Genomic DNA, 17,760 nt, shown 5'->3' on the forward strand with positions numbered 1-17,760 from the left:
CACACCACTGACCACTCCCTAAACTACATGTGAACCTGAACTTGGATTAAGAGTTGCATTTTTCCCATGTCTCTCTGGACAACTGATGAGCTAGCACTGTATAAATGATCTCTCTTGTTTTGGTTTAGTTCTTTGGGACACTGCCACCAAGGTGGTATGTTTACAAAAACATATGAAGTCTCTTCTCAGGAATTTCCTCATTGGAGTTTCACAACTCTGAGAGGTAGAGTAAGCAAGGGTTTCCATTTATGCCAAAGGAAGAGACTTCAGTCTGCATGATTATTAATGAAGATGAGTATTTTTTCCATATATGTATCGGCCACCAGTATTTCTTTGTAAACTGCTGTTAGTCCCTTTTCTACAGAGGTCATAGGACACTCTGGTCCCCACAGAGTGCTGTATGTACAGTGATGCTTAGCAAAGGAAGGTAAGAGTGATTTAGGGTATGGCTACCAAGAATCTTGATTCAAGATACCTGATCACTACATGTAGTGAAGTTGGGGGGGGGGGGTCCTTTTTTAAAAAAAAAAAAAACTACAAATAGCTAGAGTAGTCAAACGGCTTAAATTAGTTTCACAATAGCTATGGTCACTGATCAAATGGAAATAGTAAAAAATAGAATACAAATAGAAGAATTAACTAAACCCATTTCCATTTATGTTTCTATGGAAAAAAATTACAACAAAGAGCAGCTCATTATCATCTGGATGTTTGGATATTTACACTGTCCTGTGAATAATGAGCTAACGCTGACCAAGCACAGCTGATATCCATAGGAACCCACTTGGGGGCTTAGGAAGGACTGGATTCACTGATGCAGATTTGGGAAGCCTCAAATTTCTTGGCTACCTTCCCCACCCATGGTTATACGCGGAATATCTCTGTAACTTCTAAAGATAAAAAGGCTTGCTGACAACACCATCCATCACACTGCTAATACCATTTATATATAAACCATCATTAGCAAATTTCTTTCAGAGCATGGGTGAAAGAGAAAATGATCTCACCTAATATACTTGCTTTTATTACATATTGAAAATTACACAACTCACCGATAATTACCCTCCTTGTCATGGCTGCTAGGGAGCTCAAATTTTCAAAGATAATTTTTTCCTTTTCCTTCAATTATTTTGTTTTGCCTTTTATCGCATACTATTAGTTTTAGGCCTTGCTGTATACTATGATTTAAAAACAAGCTGCTTTAAATCCTTTTTTAATGTAGCTGAGGTCTAACTAGTGTTTACTTTCTACCATCAAATACAAAATTGCTCTGTGAACAAAACAGTAATCAATTCACTACATCCCTGAGGCTGGTGAGGGATGAGAATAAGCAGTAATGACTAATTCTGAGTTTGCAGCCCTCCCCCTGGGTGTCTAGTTAGATCAAGGGGGTGATTTATAAATTTCCGAAAAAGGAAAAAAATAAGTTGCACTTCCAAATCAAATAACTAAAGGGAATAAATAATCTAAAAACTTGAGAGAAAATTGCATAGCTAATCCGACTGCTGTTTTTCTTTCTGGGTCAGGAAAGGAAGACGAAGAGGAGGGAAGTGATATAATCACTGTACTTATGATTAATCTGGGAGAAATAACCTCTGTATTCATGAGCCTATATAAAAAGATAAAACAAATCAGTTCATACTTCAAGTAGGCGAATAGGATACAAAGGCAAGAGCTGCTGCTTTATCACATGTGAATTCTGACGGGTTCCTGTGCTCTTTAATGAAATGAAGAGGAACCCGGTTCTGCAACAACCTCTGCAACCAACCACACGCTTTTTCTGATACAGGATTGATTTCCCCTCTTGCCCCAAAGAGCCACCAGGTGCCAACCTTGGAGCGTGCGGATGCCTTCCTGCCCACGGGACAGTACTCACATCAAGCTTGGTCGGTGCCACTGGGTGGTCCGGTTGTTGTGGTTGACATAATAGGTACGACCAAGGTTGTCCACCTTCTCTTCCCAGCCTGGGGGCAGTGGGGGTGGAGGAAGCTCCTCCTGGTGCTGAGAGGCTGAGTCATTCGAGTCCACAACCTCCCAGCCATGCTATGGGAATAAAAAGCGAATGAAGATCATTGGGGCAGACCCTTTACATGGGAGGAAAAACCACCACCCTGTGCTCTGGGTCCTTTATCCTTATTCCTTTGTACTCTGGCTCTTTCAGTAGCTTCACATGCCATGTGTGAAGAAATTCCCAAAAAGGGCCAAAAAAAAAAAAGGAAAGAAAGAAAAATCAATTCTAGAAGAGTCTCAGTAAACTCTGAGCAATGACCAAGTAGTTGTGCTGCCTTCGAACTTGACCTCACTGTACAGAGCAACACAGCTTTGGATATGTATGGTCTGTTGTGTAAAGTCACGTTACTCTCTTTTCACATTCAGGTTTGTTATTTTGACCTGAAGGCCTCCAGGGCGGTAGAGAGTCATGCCAGAGACATGGGTCATGTTCCAACTGTTGTCTTTTCGACACCTCCATACGGTAAGAGGGAGCCGGGGCGATGAGCCATGCTGCATGTGTGTTGTTGACAGAGCACGGCACGAGGGGCCAGGAGGTGGGCTCCCCAGGGAGGATGGCACTGGGCTGGGGCAGGCTCTGGAAGGCCATCGGGCTCCCCCTCTGCATCAGGTACAACCATGAGAGCAGAAGTCTGGGAAGTTGCCGTCCACTTCGGCCCTTCCCACTTGCCGCCGCCCCATAAAGGCTTCATGGTACCAGAGTTAAGAGTTGCATTTTTGCAACACATATTTTAGTCATTAAGTATTCCCTCCTAACATCCCCGAGTAAAGTCACTGGAAAATTAATTCACTGGTTAGTGCAGTCGGAAAGCTACAAGAGTGTAAAAAATTCCTTGGATTTGAGATAAAAATCTGTCGATGTGCTTATGAAACCTTAACATTCATACATGCCTACCACCTGCTTCGCTCCTCCCCATAGACAGAAAGTGCACGAGTGAAACACTGCCCAGAAATATGACCACTTGGCCTGGGGAGGGTTCCGATCACTTGCCCATAACACATAATTCACGAATCACGTATATGCCACAGCTGCAAACAGATGTGCGAGTAAGCCCTAGAGGGGCCCTGTGTAATGCACATTTTCAGAACCATAGGAGATAACAGCACTGTATGAAGCATGCTCGGGGAAAGTACAATGGCATCCACGATGTAGGTCTGTGACTAAGGAGTTATAAAAGGTAGCTATGCCAGGAGGGAAGAAAAAATCCTCTGGACAGCTAATTCCAAAATGGTATTTCTAGACGAGAGCTTTCCTAATGCAACACCTGTTGGCCCAATGCCTAAGAAACTTGGAAAAGCTTTTCTCAATCATTTCATCCACTTTGAAGCAATTCCAAGTACTATGAGCACATTTACAACGGGCTGAAAGTCCAAAGAAATAAGAGGATGAAATATGGTGAGCAGAATTTCACACACGGGTGGGGGCTGCTTGTGAAATGTGGGTACAGCATTTTATAAAGAGGAGACTCTTCAATTATCAGTGCTGTAACATAAAATGAAAAGCTTATCTTTTGTGTGTAGTTTTTTTTTTTTTTTTTTTTTTAAGTAAAGCTAACCACATTGGTAGAGGGTCAAAGATCCAGGTGAGTTTGTTCATAGTTAAGGTCTGTCCACTTTTATTTCCTTGTTATAAAGGCTTAAATGAAATATTAGTATGATCTTGGGCAAGGTAAACAGATCAAGGCCTGGAGCTCCGCAACTTACCTCCATATCATCCCTCTGTTCACTGTTTTCTTCATCTTGACCGCCATTTTTTGGCATATAGGCCATTTTCAATCGCAAAAATCCCTTAACTCGAGATTTATGACTGCGTAACAGAAGAAAATTGGTTATAAAGGATATGACTTGGTTACATCTTTCATATTTATGAGGACATTTTAAAAAGATACAAAAGGAAAAGAAGCTGAAGTCTTCCTTAGAGAAAACAAAAGACCAAAGCATGAAGGACATCTGTACCCCAAAGCCTCACCTTCTTGGTCGAAGGAGAAAGTCCTTAAATGTATAGGGTCGCTCCATGGTCGGATCTTCAGTCTATTGGAAGAAAAAGCAAGTTTCAAAACTCCTGATAGTGTCATATTTTAGATACAGCAAACTGGGTTATAGAGAACCCACATTCTTGTGTTTGAATGTGGGAAAGGTGAAAATGGGGTTGGTTCTTCAACCAGTATTTGATGAGTAATTATTGTATAGGTCACAAAACTTTATCTACCCAGGATCCACTAGATGTCACCATCAACACCCATTTTTAGGAGCCAACCCCAGCCTTCGACAAATGACAAAATTACAGTCGTCACTGCCAAGTCTAATTTCTAACTACAGGGTGTAGGCCTCAATCTCACTGATGATTAATTTCAGAGAACCAGTGGTCACTGGTGCCTTCTTGTCCCTGTGATCCAGGAAACCTAAAAATGGAGTTAACAGGAAAATATGCCTGTGAAGGCAATTTTGCTTTATTTTTAACATTAAAGTATCACATCACCAGCCTAAGACAACTGAAGGATTATCCCCTCCACAGAGACCAGTTTAGGTAGTGCCATCAATCAGCCCCTTGCTGGCACTTACTTCACGGAGCTATACAATGTAATTGTGGTTTTTTTTTTTTTTAAAGAAATAAGTCCTCATTTTGTTGTGCAAAATTCATCGGTCAAATCAAGGCGGCAGTTGTAAAAATAAACGTTACTATTTCATTAATTTTTAAATACTATACATAGTAAAACCTCAAATGCCTAGGCTCTTTAATTAGCAACAATATAAAGTATTTATAGCAAGAGAGACAAACCACGGTTTTATGATTTACTGACTGTTTCCCAGGGGGGTGTGTATGTACGCATTTCTATTTGAAATGTCATTCCCTACATAAAACTCCAATGGCTTCCTACTCTGCTTACAATAAACTGAAAATTCTTTCCTAGAAGGTTAAACATAACCTGGCTTTTCACTACCTATAACCTCACCGTGAGCCAGTCTTTCCATTCACCCCTTGCTCCAACAGTACTGGCCTCATCTCTCCTGGTGCACGTCATGTCCAATCCTGCCCTAGTAGGTCCTTCTGCTGGACAGCTCTGCCTCGAAATGGCCTCGGCTGGCTCCACTTTGCAACCAGGTATGAGATCCCAGGTCATATCCTCAGATGCTGCATCCTAACGGCCACGATTAGCCTTCCCTTACTGTCCTCTATCAGAGCGTTCTGGTTTATCTTCCCCCTTTTTGCTATCTGAAATTATCTTGCTCATTTATTTATTAATGAATTTGTCATCTATCACTTTCAGAACTAAACTCATGAGATCAGAGACTTGGATTTGCTCACCATGAAATCCTTGGTGCCAAGAATACTGCCTGGTGCAAAGCAGGCACTTGTACAAGTAGCTGATTAACTCATCTGAGCTATAGTAAATTGTCGAGGCCATGAAAATTCACTGTCACCAAGGAAGTCAGTCAGATTCTCTAGGCAGTCCTCTTTCAGGCAATACAGTTAGCCATTTTGGAAACATTTTCTGAAAAAAAGATGTTTCCAAACATATACCACTTATTACAGAAAATTTATTAATCAAGAATACTATTCTATTTCTTCCCTTTCACATTTATTCAACCACAAATGGTTTTAGAACAATACTCGTATGAAGGACGTGGCTAAAACATGGATGTATATAGCAGGGGCCATGGTATCAACAAGTAACTTGAACCTCGGGTGGGACAAATTCACCAACGTGTAGAGATGACGTTCCACGGGACCCAGGGTGGAGGGCAGACACGGATTCTCACTTGGAGATCAAATAGTTTGGGGATGTGTGGTCCACTCTGAGATGAATGGGCAAGTCTGGACAGGGGCCGGATTGGGAGGAACGGTAGTTCAAGCTGAGGAAATGAGCAAGAACAGACCTACCAGGTCCTTAAGCAGGCAGGAGGGCTCTAGGATCAGCAGAGAGCAAGAGACAATAAGCAGAGGGGACCACAGAGCTTGGAGGAACTAATCTGAAAATGAACCTGTCCACACGCTGTGCAATTTAAATGTCAACCACCACACCACCAAGAGGCAGACCTTCTAGGTCTGTGTCTGGGCTTCCTTACGGACAGAGCCAAGGGCAAGCCCCTTACCTCTCTGTGCCTCAGTATCCTCATCTAAAAAAGTGGGGCTGTAACAGGATCTCAGAGAGCTGCTGTGAGGATTAAACCCTTGCAAGGGTGCCTGGCTCACTTCACACACGCTGACCACTTATCATCGTCAGCTAATTCTTCATTTGCCTGTCACTTGTGAGTACTGCCACCTCAACGTGCTCCAACAAAAGGCAGGGCAGGGCGTTAAAAATGAAAATCCACCTCCATGGACATTTTTGCATGTGGAACAAGATGGTGATCTTGCAGAGCGTGATAGGACTCTTCCTGGCGTTATCCCACAGTCCGCTTGATCCTATTTGCTGGAAAAAAGCCCAGTGGAGGTTCCCAGGACAGCACTGGTAGAAAGCCATCTCAAACAGGCTGATGCTGATGGAATTACTGGGCAAAGTGGACGCTTTTGCCTCCTGTTCTGGGACACTGGCCATTCCAAAGAAAATCTTTTGGACGCGCAGCACTTTCATCTTAAAAAGGGTAGTAGCTTTCAGCAGAACCGCAACAGCTTAACATACAGGGAGTTAACCAGCTTTGTGGGCAAATGGAAGCCAACAGAATCATCAGGACGCTAGACTCAAAACCAAAAGCCCCCAAGCCTTAGAGTAAGCCCCCTCTGACCCCTCGCCCAGGCTCTTGACTACATCACTGATCAGTGCTGGAGACTCAGGTCTGGCCCCAGGTATCCTCATCCGTAAAACACAGGGAGCAGACAAACAGCATCTGAGGTCCCGTGAAGCTCCAGGTTGCTGAATTCTACAGGTGAGCGGGAACCATGACCTTGCTACCGGCACAGGTGCTTATCACCTGAGTCGCCTTCAAGCACAGCTACGGTGCTAAAACCAATACCATCACCCTGAAAGTGCTTCGAAACCTGAAATCCAAAGCTACCCTGACGGCGGCCCCGAGCAGCACTTGACTAAAACAGGAGAAATTACTGTTCTTAAACTAGCTGTCTGTACCACGGCTGTTTCCCACGGGTCCAGAGCTTCTGTAGCTGAGTGCGCTGGGTGCGTTGGGGCGACACAGTGGAAAGAAGATGCGAGAAAAATTTCAGAGGCCTAACAGGCAAACACCTGCCAGGAAACGTCCTTCTGTTGTTAAAATGGGTCTTGGAGCGGTTCTGTCTCTAAGTAATTAGTAAAAGCAAGTCATAAGCTTGAAGTCCTAGCACTTGAACATAAAAGTCATGAAATTTTTTACATGACACCCCCACCGCCACACTGAATTTCACAGACAGATGTAAAAATGGTAGTTGTGGAAAAATCGGCCAGAGAATGAGAGTCACGGCTGAGCTTAGGGCTGGTGCCCCCCGCCCCCCCATTCCAGCCAGCCCTGCCACCCGAGTCTCCCAGGTGACATGCACGTCATCACGGTCGCCGGTGCCTCTGCTCAGGGAGCCACAGAGCAGCAGAGATGCGCTCTCACAGAGCGGGGTGGAAACTCGGTGTCATTTAGCACAAGCCTCCTTTTACAGGTGTCAATGCAGAGGCCCAGGAAGGATGACTAACTTCTTAAGGTTACCAGGGTGACTCGCCCATCTCCCAGGTTCGACTCAACCATTCTGGAGAGATCTTTTAAAGCCTGACCTTTGGAGACTTGTGTGAACATGAACTGATGTTTTCTTAATGCTTGGATCTGCATAAAAGGTCAGGCCACCAACCTTACTGGCTCTTCCCCATTCCCCCTCTCCTCTTATTCCTCGCTCCCACCCTCAAAAACCAATAAAATGGACAAGTATGAAAGATGAGTGGCAAACCTGGAATGGGAGCAAAGGAAAGAGAGGTCCCTCCCATTCTGAGCTCCTGTGTCCTCTTGCTTTCCATGTTTAACTTTTTTTTTTAAAAGATTCTATTTATTTATTCGAGAGAGAGAGAGAGAGAGAGAGAGACAGACAGACAGACATAGGTGAGACTCGATCCCAGGACCCTGGGATCACAACCTGAGCCAAAGGCAAACGCTCACACCACTGAGCCACCCAGGTGCCCCTTCCACGTTTTCCTCCATAAATAAAACTGGGAGAGCCAACTCTGAGGGCCAAGGAAGGAGGAAAGTGAATCACAAGTCTAAAATTACTCGCTTTCCTCTGGAAGCATGTGAGGAGTATGAAGCACGGAGGGATCCATCATCAGAACAGGAAAAAGATTTTCTTTCACATGATCACTCCTTACTCTTCCCTGCTGAAGGGACAGGGATGGAGCAGACCCTGGGCTCCACTGGCCACTGTGGTGGGTAACTGAGGTGGTGACTGACACGCAGGGTACACCTGGTCTCACACAGCCCCCCGCTCTGTCCCGAGGGCCTCCTCCACTTGTCACCCTGGCAAAAATCCAACTCAGCCCCTCACAACGGCCCACAGGGCCCAGCAGGGCTCATAACTACTCCAGGGACCCAACGTCGGGCAGGAGGCCAAGCAGGACCTGTGTGACCAGGTCCAAGATGCCAAGGTGCTTGTAACTTCATGCTGTGCACCACTGGAAGGGGCTGCTTCTGGACTAGTCCACTGAGAGGCAGGGTCTCCCTGACCTTCCAGTCTTCCTGAGGTCAGTGAACTTACAGCTGCCAAGTCATGACAGCTCAGGTAAGCTGCTCCTAAGATCCTAAAAGCAAGGTTTTACACAACAGGCACGAATATCCACTGGCAGTGGAGCCAATATGCCTCTAGAATATCAGCAAGGGAGAAGCTTCTTCAGCAAACACCAATTATTATATCTAAAATATTTATTTTGCAAACATACACAAAACACAGACTAGGATTTAAACTATCAAACATAATTTCTTAACAATCACGAGGGATTACACTAAGTTTAGTTCTGCTACTTGGATCTGCTCCATGAGGCTCTTGGTTTAGAAAAGAGCTTCATTCAAATGAAGGCAACTTCTTAAACCAGAATCAAGACAGAGATTTTTTTTTCTTTTAAAGGAATAAAGGTTCCTGATTATCATTGACAGTAAGATAAAGCCTCATTCTCGGTTTAGAAGATCTTAAAATAAATAAATTGTGTGTGCATTAACATAGGGCCACGTGCAATTAGGTGTTCTGCTAACATAGATTTCAAAAAAATAACAAAAATCACCTCTTTTTAGTTTCAATGATTTAAATGACCTGGGCTTTTTATTACTACATAACCGTTCTTGGTATATCAGATGCACAGAACTAGCAAGAAACAGTCCAGGTAGGGGGGGAAAAAGGAAATGAAAAATCACTAAGTAATTAGTGGGGGGGGGGGTTGGGTCTCCCTCTAAAAGCTATAATTATTAAAAATAAAAAATAAAAGCTATACTTATTATCTGAGGAGAAGAGAATCTGAATCTTTTTTCTTTTTTTTTTAAATCCATGCCAGGGAACTGTTTCACCCTCACTGTATTATCCAATATGGTGCCACCTGCCACAGGTGCCTTTTAAAATTTTAATTAACATGAAATAAAATGATAAATTCGGCTCCTCAGTCATACTGGCCACATTTCAAATGCCCAACTGGCCACATGTGGCTACTGTAATGAGCGACAATGCCAGGCTGGCGTGAGGGAAAAAGCTGCTTCCCTGGATTCTCCTCAGAGACTAGAATCCTGTCCGTCAGCAAACAGCTATTGAAGGAATATATTCTCTATCAGCTACTGGGGCTGCACAAAATTAATAATCAAACACTCGGTCAAATACTTTCAACGCGGAAAAGGCTTGCACAGGTTGGCAATGGCAAATGTAACGCTACCATGACATCACTGCTCTTTGTATCTTCTCTCATTGCTCATGAGACAATTTTCTTTATCTAAAATTTGATGATGTTGACCAATATGGACTCCTGAGCCTTCCACAATACTTAGGGAGCCATCAAGAAAAGAGTGACCGCCGTTGACTCTGCAAAATATATTCAAATGCTAACACCCATTTCTCTCACCCACATTTGTGATCTACAAAATATAAGGACACTGTGAAATTTTCCCACGAGTGCCTTTCAGGTACAATCAAATGGACACACGACAGCACCTCAAATCCTGAGTCCCAAAGCTGCGTCTGTTCAGAAGATGCTGGTTGGGTCCTTCCACCACTTGGAAGGTGAAGAATGCACCCTCATTCCTCTCCTTCTGCTTCCTCGGTGGTCCACTTCCCAGACTGCTGTTGGCTCCATGAAGCTAGTAGAGTGGAGATTATCGCACTCCAATGTAAGCTAATGGTTGGGCAGATGCCAAACTGGGTGGCTCCATCACTCAACCAGCTCAGGTCATGTAGAAGTCCTCAGTTCCCTCCAGGCAGTCACTGGCCACTTTCTTTCATTGGCTGGTTTCTGTTCCAGCCTCCAGTTCTGGCACCACTTCCTTCTTTGAAAGCTCACTCTTGCCTCCACCCAAACCCAAAGCTAAATTATTCCCTCTACTGACTTGGTCTCTGAAAAGGAACACACTTATATTCTCTGGGAGTCCCACCCAACCTTTCAAAACCAATTTGCACTCAATCACTCAAACAAGGGATTGGCGTAACAGGTTGCTTAAAAGATTCCACTTATACCTCTTAGAGGGTATTAGGTACATAAATTTGCCTTGCCGAGATTTGGGTTTTATGTTAGGGAAAAAGGTGGTCATGAATACCCGTCAAAGAACTGGCTAACCAACACTGCCTCGAATTGTGAGATTACAGTTTCAACCTGAAGAGCCTAAACAGAAGACCAACTGATGCAGAAACAGGTGAAATCTTTCCTTTCCAATGCTGAGACTTCTATATCCTCTCATTGAGACTCTAAAAGGAGAATCAGGCTTCTGATGGCTTATGGAGTCAGTCTCATGCACACACGTGCACTCTCTGCAAGTACCTTGGAGCTTCAGGTTTTTATATAGAAACAAAAATATTTTAACAATATCACTTTTGCTTCCAATTTTTCGGAAGGGAATGTGCTTGAAACCTTTCTTCCTTAATAGCTCCCCCGAGTAAATAATAAATAGCTTGCTATCACATGCCTTCACAATACATCTTCAGAGCTTCCTGGGTAAGACATAGTCTTTCTTGGTACTTAACATACAGTAATAGCCATGATTTCAATTCAGCTGTAGACGGAGACTAGGTGATTTAAGGCATTTTAGTTTGTAGGTTATTTATGCTCTTTGCTCAAACAAAGCATTAAAAAAAATTAACAAAATGCCCTTGGAAGGCAGAAACATTTGACTTATCCTCTCTTAGGTGCTACTAGAGTCACTCTGTGCTGCCCAAAGGAAGAAGGGCTAGGATAAGGGAGGGAACAATCTAGAAAACTAAAGCTGAACTACAAGCTGATCCGCCTTTCATCACAGCCTTCAGGTCCTGCTTCCCCACTCTACCTAGATTACCCTCTGAAGCGTGAAGAGATCTTTAGCCTCAATTATTGGTCAAAAGCCCCAACTGCTCTGCTACTCATCTGAGCAGAGAGGAACGGTAGCAACACCACACAGGCTAACTCAGTACAGTTTTTAACGCTGGAGGGGGTGTTTCCAGCTGACAAGTTCACTCAGAACCCACAGCATCTTTTGTCTCCATGCTGCCTGAGAAAAGCCATACACCCAAATCTGGGAAGCACTAGCTTATATGGATATAGCCCAAGAGAAATAGAGTGTGTCATTCTAGACAAAGGGAACAAATGCCTGAATGGACCCAAAGGATAAATTTGAAAGTAAAGACATTTCAATGACAAGAAGGAGGGTTTGAGAGAGAAAGGGAGCTGTTTTATATGATGTGACAAAAGAAGACCAGAAGCTGGTGGTGCAGACAGGCATACTTGGATGATTTAGATACAGCTGGTTTTTACAATTAAGTTCTCTCCCATCCTCCTGAAACGGCCACTTTCTAGAAAGGGGCAGGACTAGACCACATGCTCTTCATTCCACCCTGCTCCACTGCCTTGAGGAAATATTGCTCTGAAAGATACCTAACCAGAATCCATTAGAAACCGCTGCTCACAACATGCACCATTAAGCAGGTAATGGTCCTTACCGGGAGGTGACTAAGGGGTATGTCCACCTGTCCCAGGAAGTCGTCTCGTGTCTGTTGGGAAAAGAGCAAAGAGTTAATATCCTCATGTAACCATTAAGTGTCAGCATTCTTAAAAAATGTTTGGTACGTTTCTTTAATACAGTGTTTCTGGGATGAGTCTCTGATGGAAGATGCAGCACAGGGTCCAGGGTACAGTAACAGTGCTGTATGATGACAGGCGGCAGCTACACTTGTGAGCACAGCATGATGTACAGACTTGTGCAATCACTATGTTGCACACCTGAAACTAACTGTAATACTGTGTGTCAATTATACTTCAATGAAAAAAAATGTTTCTTTACTAATAGAGACAAAGGGGAGGGCTTGACACTGGAGTACAGCAGGGATGGGTAGAAGGCAGAAGCCCCGGTGTGTGGCAGACAGCCACTGCCTGGAGACCTGTGAGTCCAAGGCCTTGTACACCAGATCTTTAGGTGCCTGAGCTCCTGCAGTGTGTCTGCTGCCCACCCGAAAGCAAACAAATCAACTCTTGGAATTGGGGAGCATGCAATCAGTAAGGGAAGGGACATTCAGGACCACAGAGGCTTTGGGGTCACAGCTGGCCCAGTTTACAGAGACGACAGTAATGAAACATTGGGAACATTCGAATATGGTGCTGTAAAGAGCTTCCTGGGAGCTGAGAGTCCAGGGAAAAAACAATAATCGAGTTGTTAAGAAATCTTAGAAATTACTTCTCATCAAAAAAATGGCCTCAAGTTTTCAATCTTCCAAGTACACTACTTTGGAATCCAAGTTCATGGATTAGTCTGCTGGTTCATTTCTGGACATACCGCCCTTCTTCCCCCTGTCTCTGTCCTATCCCACAGCATCCATCTTTCTGACTTGAGACCTAGAGGAGATTCACTTGGAGGAGCGCACAAGCCCCCTCAGACTCTGGGAGTCACCTGGAAGTCATACTTTAGGTTTAGGAGTCACCGAGCCTGGACCACAGGGTGTCCAACAGGTCTTGCTGACTCAATGTCCTGCTGTAGGGGTGCTCGTGTCATAGCTTCTGACATTTAGGTGACCCCAGGGTGTAAGTCTGTTACCGTCATATAAAAACATGTAATTGCTTCTACCATATTCAAAATGCCTAACAGCTCAAAAGTTCTTTTGGGTGTAATCCGACCTGTTCCACAGCTAGCCTAAGGGAAAGCCCAAGAGAGAATCCAAACTCCTAATCCCAAATCCTGGGCTCTTATTTTCACTCTTCCCTGGTTTACCGAGGAACTCTCTAAATTTACAGAAACTACTTTTTAAATGTACTTGAAAAGCTTCTCTTCTTGCTTGTAAAAAGCAGCAGCTGGTAAATATGAAAGATTCATTGAAATGCTTTGCTGCAAGCTCAAGACTTCCTTTTAGGTAGTTAAAAATTTGATTAACTAGAAAGCTATCTATTCCTCTAAATGATGCATGAAGGAGAGTAAGATATCATCTACCACTGGTTGGGTATATGTGAAGCATGAATCTAGCCCCAATCCTTACGATGGGATTTCTCCTTCCTTTGATTTTCTTGGCTACATCTGCTAAAACCCACCATGGAGAGACCCCATCTACTGCAAACCTACGGGTGCCCGTTAATGCTGTAGAGATCTGAACAAAAGCAGCTGTCAGCAGAAGGTCCAAGGAAGGCAGGCATCATTGATGTCTAAAGAGACAGGGGGACATTTCTGCTCTTTGGTTGACTGGTTTAATTACGAAGCCAGCGGGAATGTTAGTTGACTCTACTATCAAAAACCAAAAGTGTGTTGACTACCGACCATTAAGTTGGACATCTACCTGATGTGAGTGGTGCTACTGCCACTTGCCCCTGGCCCCTCTGCTACCAGCGAAGGAGGAGGACACAGATGCAAACAACCAAAGGTGTGCTCACCTGAAGGGGTCTCTCACCCTCCCATCTCTGAAAGGCTACGGTCCCATCATTAACATAAGTGCATCTTAATAAACATTCACAAAACACCTAACATGCCCATGCTGTTTTGCTGGGGAGAGGTCATGAGAGTTGTAAACTGGTCAAGTGCCTTCAATTTGGTGCAGGCACCTGCCACTAAGGGCTATGGTAGCAAAGCAGGTGGTGTGCTCAGGCCACACCTAATCCTCACAGTAACAGTAAGAGGTGGGCATTAATATGATGCCCATTTCACAGACAGGGAACCTAGAGCCCAGACAGGGGTGTGACCACTTCAAGGTTCCTATCTGATCAGACTGGTTCCAGAGTCCATGCTCTCAACTAGTACTCCGTCCTGCATCTTAGTAAGTGGCAGGGAAACACAGCGATGCACCAGCCCTAGGTTTCTAGCTGGGACCCTGGTTCAATACAGTGTGGGTCTGTACTAAGACTCGATGATGGCACTTTGACGAGACATGGTGGGGTCCTACTGAAATGTCCATTTGGGGCGTTCTCTGTGACAGTATCTCCTGTTGGGCCTCTGCTTTCCTCAAACAGAGCAGTAACTGGAAACCTGGGGCACTTGCGGTCAAGCTCGGCAGCTTCATCTGGACATTGACAGGTTTTCTCACTCAAATGCACACACAGTTGTTAAAATAGCCGAAGATGAAGCAACCTCACCCATAAGGCAAACCGAAGGCTTTCTCTGGTTTGCATCAAGTGTGATTGTAATAAAAAGCCAGGTTGTAAAAAAAAAAAAAAAATAGGGATCGAGTATGGAACAGCCCACGGTCACAAGAAATTGGCTTAAACCAACATTTCACAACATGGAACATGTTGGTAACCACCCCACTGTTGCCAGAACTATAGAAACTTCAGGCAATGTAAAGTATTTAGCTTAATGACAACATACCAATGTACCAATTTCAAAACACGTCTTCGGTGCCACAGAAGATCTCTAGTAGGGGGTCAGAAAGCCTACTAGTGGCCTTTATGCCAACACGAGAAGCAGGAGCATCTCGAGGACATCTGGGTCACGGACAGTGTGTGAGGCCACCACAACTTCCTGACGTTACACCAGTGTCATGAAAATACATTAATCAAACCAATTTTTACAATTTGTATTATGTAATTATTTCCATCAAGCATCATGTTAACTAGAAGAGCCTACAAAAACCAGTTTCAGCTCATCCAGAGAATACTGGCATTTCTGGTGCTTCGGGGGTAACTGCTGTCAGTTTCAGCCTTACTTAGTGTCACACTCTTTCGGAGGCCGAAGATACGCAGGTTAGTGACACAGATGTAAGTGTTCCCTTCTGACAAGCCACCAAATTGCTTTCCAACGTAATGACAAGGCAAAACGGAGGCCCTGAAATGTGTCAGATAAGGCGAAGCAAAAACTTCCATTCCATTCCTGGGAGCTTGCTAAGAGATGATTAACTGTATCGAAGGTTGCCCTTCCCCTCTTCAAAATAACTATTCCCATTTAAATAAGAAGCAAAGGGACAAGCATGTGCCATCGCCATGGAGAAGTATCGTGCCACCACGGTGAGTCACTGGAGCCCGAAGCTCCGGTGAAACCCCAGGACGGCCCTCGGGCTTCTCCCCGGCTTCCCTGGGTGAGCGCTGGCAGCTCCGGCCAGCACCCAAGTGGGCGCCAGGCTCTGCTGCCCTCACAAAAATAAATGAGACTCGATTTCTCAAAGAACACATCCATCTAAGAAACAAAGGAGATTTTTGATCTTTAGGTTAGAACTGTCCTCGAAGGATGTGACGTGAGGAATAGCACAGAGGTTATGGGGAGAACAGGGCTAGGACTCCGCGTGTCACATCAAAGCAGAAGGGGAGCAGACACCACGTGGGGAGAAAAGCACCAGAAGCAAGTAAGGGGTGTGTGCTGGTATGGCTGGGCAGTGATTTTTTTCTTTTAAAGATCTGTTGACGAGAGAGAGAGAGAGAGAGAGAGAGAGAGAGAGAAAGAGAGAGAGAAAGAGAGAGAGAAAGAGAATGGGGAGGGGTAGAGGGAGAGAAAAATCTCAAGCAGACTCCCTGCTGAGCATAGAGCCTGACGTGGGGCTCGATCTCCCGACTCTGAGATCACAACCTGAGCTGAAAAAAAGAGTCAGATCCTTAACCGAATGCACCACCCAGATGCCCTAGGGCAGTGATTTTTAAACACGAGTTCCAATTCCACTGGCAGCTCATGAGAAGCATTTTTCACAAGTACAATGAGAGAAAACGCCAGGGCCTCACATGAATGCAGTGATTCAAGAAAACTTTCTGTCATATACATGTGAGAACGTGTATTAAGTTATGATCTAAATTTCTTCTTGCGTCACGATCAAAAGTTTAAAAGCCTCTCAACTACTTTAAGTGGAAACCATCCAGTACTACCGATCGATCGCCTAGGGTTTTATCCTAGAAACCATTAAGTAGTGACTTTCAAGAAGATTATATTTAGAATTTCTCAAGACAAATGGAAGAGACATACAGAGGAGTCAGAACATAAGCTGCGGAAAAAGAATTTAGGAGTAGAGATACAGCAGGACTGGATTTTTGTCTATTACAAGCTAAGGTACACATAACAGCTCTAACACTGAGCCAGAAAAAAAAAAACCCCTTTGCTTTCCCATGAAATGATGAAATGTGACTTCCCCGTCTGCCGCTTCCTTCAGAGCACGTGGCCCGCGCCCCAGCACCGGGACGGAGCTGATGGGGGAAACGGGTTCTATTTTTAGGGTGACTTGGGAAGTATGCACTCTGAATGATCTGAATAATGAATGGCTTGAGAACCTTTTACAGAAGCTTTTAGGCAAAATGTTATAAATACCCCAACCCTACAGCTTAGGATCTGGAGAGTCACTAGAATGTTAAATCACGTTGCGCTGCAGGTGCCATCTCATTCCCCACTGCAGGCAGCACTGTCCTGCTTCCCCTTGTCCCATGGCCACGCGGACAGAACGGTTGTGACCCACAAGGAGAGGGCGGGTCTGGCCTCCCCAGCACCACGCACTGCAAAATCTAATGTCCCCCACCTGGTGCCTCTGGCTTTTGAGGTGAATTGCTCCAAATATGTCGCCAAACTTACCTTCATCAAATACTCCAGGACCAGTCTACCACAGATGAAAAGATGCAACAATGAAGTGCTGTCTGAATGCACACGCTCTTGCCAAAATTCACTCGATTGGCACCAGAACGTCCAACCAAACACAACTCAAAGTTTTCCATAAAACACATAAGGCTTTCACGTTGCCAGCCCCACCGCCATTTAGTTTTTTGAGTTGAGGGACGAGACCTCCTGTTCGCTAGAACAGAGCAAGGTGTGTCCTGGAGACGCTGGCTCTTATTTATGACAACAAACAAGACTTCCATGTCAACAAGATGTCAGGGCAAACCCACAGGACCTTTAGAGGCTCCTGTAAAAGCACACTGGGAAGACGCACAGAGCTTAATCATGCTGGAGGAATGTGTGATCGTGACGATGAGCCATTTTAAAGGACACTTTGCTCAAAATTCAGAGTGCAAAACAGAAGGGGGTAAATAGAGCAAAGAACCACTGTGCTGGCAAAGCCTGAGGTGGCCCCGCAAGAGCAGACTGGCTTCAACCCAGGAGAGAGCTTGCCCAGTTCAAACAGCTGTGGGAAGGCACCCGTGTGCAGGCTCCAAGGGCCTCCCAGCTGCTGCAGGTACCCGGTCATCACAGGAGCGGATGAGACGTGCTCAATGTCCCCTCTTTCCTCAGTGGGCCGAGGTGGCT

At 44.7% G+C, this 17,760-nt stretch overlaps 1 protein-coding gene across 9 annotated transcripts in view; it reads right to left on the reverse strand.

Moving 5' to 3' along the window:
- Positions 1–17,760, reverse strand: part of LOC129514443 (E3 ubiquitin-protein ligase NEDD4-like) — a 336,683-nt gene that overhangs the window by 70,144 nt on the left and 248,779 nt on the right. For all 9 annotated transcript variants that reach the window (XM_055333010.1, XM_055333012.1, XM_055333006.1 and 6 more), the window contains 4 exons: positions 12,077–12,127; positions 3,980–4,041; positions 3,715–3,817; positions 1,877–2,043 (listed from right to left, as the gene is read on the reverse strand). In XM_055333010.1, the coding sequence (XP_055188985.1) occupies positions 1,877–2,043; positions 3,715–3,817; positions 3,980–4,041; positions 12,077–12,127 (383 nt within the window). The remainder of the gene's footprint in view (positions 1–1,876; positions 2,044–3,714; positions 3,818–3,979; positions 4,042–12,076; positions 12,128–17,760) is intronic.

This window comes from Nyctereutes procyonoides, unplaced genomic scaffold (assembly GCF_905146905.1).
Source record: "Nyctereutes procyonoides isolate TBG_1078 unplaced genomic scaffold, NYPRO_anot_genome, whole genome shotgun sequence".
In the NCBI taxonomy this organism is placed as follows: Eukaryota; Metazoa; Chordata; class Mammalia; order Carnivora; family Canidae; genus Nyctereutes; species Nyctereutes procyonoides.